Source organism: Anguilla anguilla, chromosome 3, assembly GCF_013347855.1.
Source record: "Anguilla anguilla isolate fAngAng1 chromosome 3, fAngAng1.pri, whole genome shotgun sequence".
NCBI lineage: Eukaryota > Metazoa > Chordata > Actinopteri > Anguilliformes > Anguillidae > Anguilla > Anguilla anguilla.
In genome coordinates, this window is record NC_049203.1 from 60783 (window position 1) to 70980 (window position 10198).

General features: G+C 41.9%; 1 protein-coding gene across 1 annotated transcript; it reads right to left on the reverse strand.

Moving 5' to 3' along the window:
- Positions 1-3314: 3314 nt before the first annotated feature.
- LOC118222803 (homeobox protein MSX-2-like) lies at positions 3315-7946 on the reverse strand. Its single transcript, XM_035408661.1, has 2 exons — positions 7419-7946; positions 3315-5706 (listed from the first exon to the last, which is right to left on the reverse strand). The coding sequence occupies exons 1-2, from the start codon at positions 7741-7743 to the stop codon at positions 5282-5284; spliced, it is 750 nt and encodes a 249-aa protein (XP_035264552.1). The 5' UTR covers positions 7744-7946; the 3' UTR covers positions 3315-5281.
- Positions 7947-10198: the final 2252 nt, after the last annotated feature.

Below are 10198 nucleotides of genomic sequence, written 5' to 3' on the forward strand. Positions count from 1 at the left end.
AGAGCCCCAGTGAGCGAGTATCTCGCTGCTCCTGCATCACAGTGGAGAAAATCACATTTAAAAAGAGTACGAGAGGCGGCTACTGAAGCCTGTGTTTTCCGCACTCAGACAAATCAAACAAAGTAAAACATGCCTTTAATGTTTGGTGAAAATGTTCACATCGACCCCCGTCTTGGGCCACACAAACATATCCAGCAGACGGGTGGCTGATATCTGCAGCCACCCGTCTGGATATTTTGCCAAGGCCCATTTCTCTGTAAACACACATGAGCAGGTTTTCCTGTGGAAAGGGCCTAGTTGGCCACATCTCTGTTTTCAGAGCAATGTTGCTGTATATTTATGGGAAGAGGGCATTACTTTGTCAGACTAATTGGTCTGGTGAGATGTAAACATAGATTTACTTTCACTGTTTCAACAAATACAACCTCAACTCCTGAGAGAACTGTCTCTTCCAAGCCTTTCTCATAAGAGAAACCTGTACGTTGAGCCTCATCCAGTAAGAAGTTCTTAAAGAGATGAGATTGTGGGTATGGTGTCTTATTGAAATCCTATTAGTGCAGGATAAATCATTGCGGTTTGTTATGATTGCTAAAATGTTAGAAAAAAATATAAACCACAAGCAAGACCAATCTAAACATGTGTTTCCTTTGTTTTGGAGATTTTTTGGAGTTTTAAAAAATTGTTTAATGTTTGTGTCTTTAATGCAGGTAATTTCAATAGGAAAAAAGGGTTAAGAACATCCACTGCAGTGATGTGGTTCTGAGAGTCTGGTGGCCTGTGTCCTGTAGGGGCATCTGGGGCTCTAACTGCCTGATATTGTTTCCATGTAAGAAGCATTGTGTATATGTGGCGCTGTTTTATTGGCTGATGTGTGCATGGATTGATTTCATTGGCTGTATTTGTCAGGTGGTTCTCTGCCCAGATCTCTACTCTGGTCCCCAGTGTCATTCACAATTTGGATAATAACAACTCTGATGTAATGTTTGCTGGTCCCACTGTTGCAATTCCTTAGAACTCTCCTTACTGAAATCCTTGATGAGGTCTCTCCCAAATTATATTGACATTTTTGGTGAAGGAACTTCAAAAGTAAGATCTTCTCTCCCAGATTTAATGGCCAGGGGCATGTGTGCATTCAGCTGTGAAATAGTAGCCCATGGCAGATGACACTGTGCAAAGAGTGATATCATGATGAATATATAACTGATGATGTATAACTGTGTGTTTGGCTGCATGACTGTGTGTTTGATTGCTGTATGTCTGTGTGTTTGGCTGTATGACTGTGTGTTTGATTTCTGTATGACTGTGTGTTTGATGGCTGTATGACTGTGTGTTTGATTGCTGTATGTCTGTGTGTTTGGCTGTATGACTGTGTGTTTGATTTCTGTATGACTGTGTGTTTGATGGCTGTATGACTGTGTGTTTGATTGCTGTATGACTGTGTTTGATGGCTGTATGGTTGTGTGTTTGATGGCTGTATAACTGTGTGTTTGATGGCTGTATGGTTGCGTGTTTGATGGCTGTATGGTTGCGTGTTTGATGGCTGTATAACTGTGTGTTTGATGGTTGTATGGCTGTGTGTTTGATGGCTGTATGTTTGTATGTTTGATGACCTTGTGACTGAGTGTTTGATGGCTGTATGGTTGTGGGTTTAACGGCCAAATGGTTGTGGGTTTGATGGCTGTATGACTCTGTGTTTGATGGTTGTATGGTTGCGTGTTTGTTGGCTGTATGTTTGCGTGTTTGATGGCTGTATGACTGCATGTTTGATGGTCGTATAACTGCGTGTTTGATGGTCGTATAACTGTGTGTTTGATGGCCATTTGACTGTGTTTTTATGACCGTATAACTGTGTTTGATGGCCATTTGACTGTGTTTTTATGACCGTATAACTGTGTTTGATGGCCATTTGACTGTGTTTTTATGACCGTATAACTGTGTTTGATGCTCGTATGACTCTGTAAGTGTGGTTATGTTTGTCAGAGCTGCTGTGTGACCTGCCACAGAGAGCAGAGTAGAGCTGCTGTGATTGGGCTGTTTTGCTAACCTGAAGCGCCCTGGTCAAATGCGTCATAAAGATGCCATCCCTCCTCACTACCACTAGAGGGAGTGCCAGATAGGATGAGCGAAGAGACCTGCTTCTTCATGTCAGGTCAGTACAACAAAATGGAATTGCATTCATACCACAGGAATGTCACAGCTTGCTCCATTGCAGGGGAACATTGAGAATTTAAACATCCTGTGATGCACGTAAATATAGCACTGTGCTACTTATGCACTACAGTACCGTTGAGCAGTGAAACCCCGGGTGTAATTTTAAAAATGCGTCAGGTCATCAGGGTCGGCACATTTGTGTTGTGTGTTATGTGCTAGACTGGAGCCCTACAGCTAGTAGACTTATTAAATGTACAGGTTTTAATCTTCAATTGTGTTAGAGCTTTGCTTTCATTTTTGCATTAATTGGCAGTTTATGCTTTCATGCTTTTAGACTTCAGTCAGACCGCTAAAAACGATAAAATCCTGAACAATCCCCCTTGCTAGACCGATGCCCCCCTCCTCCATAAACTCTCTATATTAAAAAGCTCCAGGGATGTGGCTCGCTGGCTATTCATTAGCATACCTGCCCCAGAAAGCTTGGGCTTGGACAGAAATGCCTCATTGTTCTTGCTGACAATGCTGATGTGTTTTCTGTGACTTTTGCACGACTTTGTTGTGTATTTTGAGTTTTATAAACGGGTTGTGGTGCAGGGTTTATATGTGGACAGGACTCTATGTCTCTGGGCCTATGCCCTTCACCACAGTGAGATGCAGCGCTGGCTTTAATAATCTGTATCAGGGCTTGAGTGACAGGTCTGTTGGCATGGAAACGGGAAGCATCATGGTCTGGACACCTTTGTGTAGCTGCAGCGCTTCTATGAGAAAAGGAAGCCCATGGCTGTGTGCAATAAAGCATTTATGTGCTGGCCTCTGTGTGGCTAATCTTTGTCATTCCACGTCCACACATATTCTGGTGCTTACCTCCATGTTTATTGATGATGGTTTTGTGAAGGATATTTTGGCTGTTCTCAAAGCCTAGTTCAATATCCATACAGTATTTTAAAATTTCTTATTTCTGTTTCATCAGTAATACGATTGTTGTATGACCTGTTTTTAGCTGTTTTGGTTCATTCTCACATGCATATGCCTGCCTTGTTTTTGTGGAAAGTGCTTTAAAGGAGAGGTGCTGTTTGCTTGTGAGAACAGCTCAACCTTCAAAGTGCTCAAGTTCACATTCATACATGAAAAGCATAAAACAAGCAGAATGATGATTTGTTTCTAGACATTTTAATTTAATATCAAAAAGAAACATGGGAACATTATCTTTGATAATATTTATAAAACTGTACAGAACTGGTCCTTTCAAAGGAACATTCAGGTACTAATTGATATGTTTCACATATGTTACATACATGTTGCATATCTTTCTGCATATTCCCATGTGTGCACTGCATGCTATGCACTCAGTTTTTGTTGTTCCAGTAAATCTCCAACATTCATTCTGGGTCAAATTTCAGTGACATTTTAAAACCCAACAGAGCTGTTATCTGAAGTGCTTTATAATTGCCAGACTGCAAACTGCAATAAGTGCTGGACAGAGACTTACCAGCAGCCCCACCTGTAACCAAAACACAAAACTTTATTTCACATTATAGATGCATATTTATGCAGTGAACCATGTTGAATCTGTCATGGTGAAACTAACCCAAAATAAATGGAAAAAACCAACTCAAGTGCTTAATCAAACCACATGACACATGATCACCCTTTGCTTTGAGTAAAAAATTGAACTGATTATTACATTTCCATTATAAATATAATTACACCAGTACTGAGCGGGCCATGACATTTTTCATTCTGATTATACAATGTTAAAGTTCGCTGCTGACGGATGTGACCATGACACCTTTCTGTCACAGAAGTAAGAAAAATGGCACTGAGGAAAAACTGTGCTGCAGTTAACAGGAATAAAAGTGCTCTGGAAAATGCAGAAGGAAATAAATACTTCCATAAACAATGAAAATCAGTTAATGGGCTTCCATGTCATCATATTTGATCAGGCAATCTGTCAGAAGCACGTTCTAGGAGACTGAACCTGGCAGCCAGGCGGGTGTGGGGCCAGGTTACAGTAAACCCTGTTCAGCCTGTGGGGCCAGGTTACAGTAAACCCTGTTCAGTGTGTGGGGCCAGGTTACAGTAAACCCTGTTCAGCCTGTGGAGCCAGATTACAGTAAACCCTGTTCACTGTGTGGGGCCAGGTTACAGTAAACCCTGTTCAGCCTGTGGAGCCAGGTTACAGTAAACCCTGTTCAGCGTGTGGGGCCAGGTTACAGTAAACCCTGTTCAGCCTGTGGAGCCAGGTTACAGTAAACCCTGTTCAGCCTGTGGGGCCAGGTTACAGTAAACCCTGTTCAGCCTGTGGGGCTAGGTTACTGTAAACTGTTCAGTGTGTGTCGCTAGGTTACAGTAAACCCTGTTCAGCTTGTGGAGCCAGGTTACAGTAAACCCCGTTCAGTGTGTGGGGCCAGGTTACAATAAACCCTGTTCAGCCTGTGGGGCCAGGTTACAGTAAACCCTGTTCAGCCTGTGGGGCCAGGTTACAGTAAACCCTGTTCAGCCTGTGGGGCCAGGTTACAGTAAACCCTGTTCAGTGTGTGGGGCCAGGTTACAGTAAACCCTATTCAGCATGTGGAGCCAGGTTACAGTAAACCCCATTCAGTGTGTGGGGCCAGGTTACAGTAAACCCTGTTCAACGTGTGGAGCCAGGTTACAGTAAACCCTGTTCAGAGTGTGTCGCTAGGTTACAGTAAACCCTGTTCAGCCTGTGGGGCCAGGTTACAGTAAACTGTTCAGTGTGTGTCGCTAGGTTACAGTAAACCCTGTTCAGCTTGTGGGGCCAGGTTACAGTAAACCCCGTTCAGTGTGTGGGGCCAGGTTACAGTAAACCCCGTTCAGTGTGTGGGGCCAGGTTACAGTAAACCCTGTTCAGCGTGTGGAGCCAGATTACAGTAAACCCCGTTCAGAGTGTGTCGCTAGGTTACAGTAAACCCTGTTCAGTGTGTGGGGCCAGGTTACAGTAACCTGTTCAGGATGTTTATAGGCCTCCTGAGAGACTGCAAGTCTGCACCCCAGAGTGTTACTCAGGCCTGCATAATATGACTGAAGCTCAGGACACGATGGGAGCCAGGTGTGCTTCACCTGTCTCTGTCGCCCATTATTCATATCACACAGGTGGTCTCTGCTGGACTCAGGACAGGTGGTACATGCTGTACCCAATGGGCGTGGCATAGAATGCCGCGGGCGAAACGGGCAGCACGGGTCGCTGGAAGTAGGACTGTCCGTAGAGCGTGGTGGCGGACTGGACCGGAGCGCTGAGGGGGAACGGGAGCGTGAACCCGGGGTGGAGCAGCGGTTTGGCGACCATCTTGAGCTTCTCCAGCTCGGCCTCCTGCAGTCTTTTGGCCTTGGCGCGCCGGTTCTGGAACCAGATCTTCACCTGTGTCTCAGTCAGGCAGAGCGAGCCGGAGAACTCGGCCCGCTCGGCGATGGACAGGTACTGTTTCTGACGGAACTTGCGCTCCAGAGCGAGCAGCTGGGACGTGGTGAAGGGGGTGCGTGGCTTCCTGTTGGTCTTGTGCTTCCTCAGGGCACAGGAGCTTGGATTGAGCTGCCCTGCAGACACACAGGCATTAGCATGGCTATCAGTATCTTTAATATAACAGCCCTGTGCCATGCTACTAGGATCTTAAATATTATGGGATCTTTATTATAAGAGCCCTTTAATGCTATGCTAACTGGATCTTAAATATTATGGGATCTTTATTATAAGAGCCCTTTAATGCTATGCTAATTGGATCTTAAATATTATGGGACCTTTATTATAAGAGCCCTGTATTGGCATGCATGTTCACACTCGTGCAGGTCCACACTAACGTAGGTCCAGAACTGTCACATCACAACACTCCAAAACCCAAGAGGTAAGGAATTCCCTAATATTTTCCTTTTTACTTGGGCTGGGTGAATACTGTTATCAGTGCATATACATTTTTGTATCAATTTGACCTCTAATTTAAACTCCTGTTCAGTGATGTTTTAATGTTGTTTATTGGAAATATTGAAACATGTAGCTAGAGTATTTTTAGGAAAGGAGGTGTTCATGGAGGTGAGTTCCAGGACATTTTCCCCCATAGAATACTGAAATGTAAATGATGTCAAGCAGCTAATTGAACAGTGTTATTAAACCACAGCTGATAAATATTCAAACCCTCGATGGACAGAGTATAAACAAGCCCATGAAAAAGCTCCATCAACCTGATAATGATCATGTCTAATGTCTCTGATAACGTGAAGACAGGCCTCTTTTGAGCATAAAGCCCAGGACTGTAACCTATTCAAGAACTCAATTATATTCAAGCAGACATATTGTGCATATAAAAAGTACACTTAAGCCTTTACTTGTTTTTGACTTGACATTCATGAAACATTACATAACCTGATTAAGATTGGCTGTTATGTTGACATGACAGTAATAAATTGATCTATTGTTCTATATTGTAGTTCTTAAAGTTTTAAAAATATCCCATCGTGTAAGAGATTTGTTGATCCATCTTGCTGTAATATGGGGTCATAAAGTCTGCTGCATGGAAAACCTTTTATAATCACATACTTTCATCACTCTTAGTAGGCCGACACAGTAAAGGTGTTATCAACTCCAACAGTTTATGAGACCAAAAAAAGGTCAAATATACTGTGTAAAATATAATCCATCACAGCTGACTTAACACTGAACATATGGACTGTGTAGCAACAGCCTAGTCAATGGAAGATGCTACAAGTTATCAATTAGTTCTTTCAGGACGTAAAATAAAGAGTCTGGAAAACTATTCAAAATGAGGGAAAAGTGTATCTAAAATGGTAAAAAAATAAAATAAAATAAAATGAATTTCTATGAAAAAAAAAAAAAAAACTAGCGAAAAGGTCCCCATCAGTCAGTACCTTACTGGTTTCCATCAATACCCATCAATGGGTAAGTGTCAACAAGTGGGAAAAAAAAACCCTTGTCGACTCGCCATTGAGATGATTTTCAAAACTTTTCAAGTGTTTGGACTGAATGCGTTTTTTTTTATTTTCTTTAACTTTTTAAAGGAGCTCAATCAGAAACCACTGGTAATGCCCTGCAGTCCGTTTATATTCCAGTTTCAAAGCGTCTTCTCAAGCAGATTGTTTGTTGTTTGAAATGACTGAACTGAAACGATTACTGCTGACGGCGCATTAGAATCAATATAAATTGCACTTTAAACTCATTTAACTTTAGAAGAAAACGGGATAAATAAAGATTTGCAAGATTAGTGAATACTCTGGTAGTCTACGGCATGTGCACTTACGTGGTGGTGGAGAGAAGCTCTGGCTCGTTACCCAAGGTACGGACTCATCCTGCTCCGATGCCTCTGATTTGACGGGCGACATGGGGAATCCCTCGGGACTGTAGGAATCTCTGGAGATTGATAAACCAGCGTGCGTCCGGGGCGTGCCCGTCAAAGTTCCCTCTGTTTTACCAGTAAAATCGCAGCGCGTATTCCTATCTGACATCAGAGCCTCCACGCTGAAAGGTAGACTTGACACTTGAATTTTCCGCTCCTTTGCCACTGGTTGCGGCCGAACGTCCTCGTCGGAAGATATACTATCTTTGGAACTCACTGGTGACGCCATTTCTGCTAACACTGTCCTTTAGAGATAAACCAGAGCATGCAAAACAAACCTGAGGAAGTGGCGCTTTCCTCTTTGTGATCCAGGAGTAGGGTAACTTCAGTTTTTCTGTCAACTAACTAGGAAGAGCTCCAAGGAGGTAGTAGAACTTTCAACCAATCACAGCAATGCCAAAACTTGTGTCCACACACTGACGGGTTTGATTGGCTTTTAGTTTCGTGGCTCAGAAGGTTTGCAAAATAAATGTAAAAAAGACATCACATCGAAGTCCTGAGTATGACGGATTAGTGATTCCTACAGGGCTGCGATCTCGTGTAAACACAAGGCCCATTTAGATAAATTACTCCTAATTACGTGAGGAGGAAATCCCTGTTAACCGCTTTTTCTGAACAGTTGGTCTGGTTGCCTTTTCAAAATGTATTAACGGATCTGTTGCCTTGTGACGTGAAGGGATCATGGTGAAGGATTGTCAGATACACGTGAGGCATAAACACAATTTCAAATGTCCTGTCAATATGCTTACATTTTAGGCCGGTCCTGCTAGTTATAGTGTAGCTGGACAAACCATTTGCAGTCACATTAGCCGCCTCCAATTAAAAATTCAAGTCTGTTCTTGAACGACGGAGTGGTGGGGTCGGCTACAATAAAGTGTTGAATTTATTATTATTATGATTATTATTATTATATAATGTACTGCTTAATGCAAATCATGTATGGATCTCTTTGACTCAAGACCATTTTATATTCAAAATTATTAAAGCCTTATGAAGCCCCTAATATGTAAATATAAAGAAACTTGTAAGAGTAAAAATTTTCTGTGGGCCTATTACTAGTTTCACCAAATAGTCTATTTTGCTATAAAGGTAATTATTTAAACAAACAAAAAAAGTAAATAAGTACGTCCTTAAATTTACAACTTTAAAGAATAAATAATATTCCAAAATCAGTTTAATCAAATGGCTGTTCCACTGTGGTGAAAGTCGTTTTGCATGGAATGAAACTCGAACATAACACGACCCTTTTTACCACTTGTACTTTCTTGACCGCGTTTGCTTGGATATACTCTGGGAAATTCATGGATTTTATTTGGAATGTTTATTTTTTTGTTTATTAATCTATAGTTGTGTTTGTTGTTTTTGGAGGTTCCTCCTACAAATGGGTTTACGCAAAGTGCGTTCAGTATAGGCTACTTAATTTAATCGCTACCATTTAGAAATAAAAGTGCATAATCGGTCGTTTAAAAAAATTCTCCCGTATTCTTCAGCTTTAAATGAGCAAAATCTTAAGTAAACAAACTTTTTTTTTTTTAGTGTTACCTCGAAACGGTGTACGGGATACCGCTGCTTTAAGGGCATCTTCATATTGCTGAATAATATGTTGCAGTTTAATCGGAAGTAATTTTAGGTCTATCAATGTGGCAGAACCGGAATGCATATACTTCATTGTGTTTCCATTCACAGATTCGTTTATATTCGAATAGTAGTCAGTGGCTACAATGTACGGGTTGGATATAATGATATTTAAATTACATATTAAATTGAACAAATAATTTTAACATGTAGCACTGACAAAGACACAATTCTAAACGCATAGCAGTGCGCTGGTTCGTTTAGTTTTCCGAGAGGCTGGGGCTGGGAGTTTATTTTGTCGCTTTTCCCATGCGTCTCCACGATTATTAAACGGGGCGATTTCTCAGACAATCTGAGGTTGTCGAAAGGCGCCAGTAGCGGGGAGATGAAAGCGGCCCTCCTCGGGGAAGTAACTGCAGCAGCTTTGCGGCTCCACTCACGCGCTCTCCCCTCCCCGCCCCCGTGTGTCACGCCCCAACCCTGCGGCGACTTTTCGCTCTCAGACCGGCCTCTTCGCAGGCTGCCCAAGAAACGCCAAGATATGGAGATAAGGCCGAAATATTAACCGTCAGTGGAAAGACCGAAGTGGTAAAGCGGCTGCCAATGAAATGACCACGGTATGTCAGATTCCTCTCGAAGCTTACCAGTTTATATTGAGTTCTCATTTATTTCAGAATAAATGCGGGCTGGGTCTGCGTGTACTACACTTTCCCTTTTCTCTTCTTAATCTTTTTAGGTCTGTTGAAAAACGGGAAACAATTAGCACAGACAAAAAACAAACAAAAAAAAAAAACATTGGTAGACAGCTCCTGGGTATATTAGTATGTTTGAACACACCTCAACCATCATAATTATTGTCAAAGTTGTTTGAAGTGGTGGAATTTGGACTGTGCAATAAACTTGTCTCACCTTAATTCAGGCAGAACTTTAATCACTATTAGCTGAAAACAAAGGACATTATTGTGCCCTGCATTTCACCAGCACATTTACAAAAACTGTAGTAATAGATTTCAGCAAAATTTGTTGTGCTTTAGGAAGGAGGTAGAATCAAAATTGTTTTTATTGTTGCTTCAGCATTAGCCTTCCAGTGATAAATAAATTCATGGTTG

Excerpts from the sequence above, each read along its gene's own strand:
- LOC118222803 (XM_035408661.1), bottom strand. The coding sequence starts at position 7,743 with ATGGCGTCACCAGTGAGTTCCAAAGATAGTATATCTTCCGACGAGGAC. Across the intron at positions 5,707-7,418 it reads GAGCTTCTCTCCACCACCAC|GGCAGCTCAATCCAAGCTCC; the intron begins GTAAGTGCACAT and ends GTGTGTCTGCAG.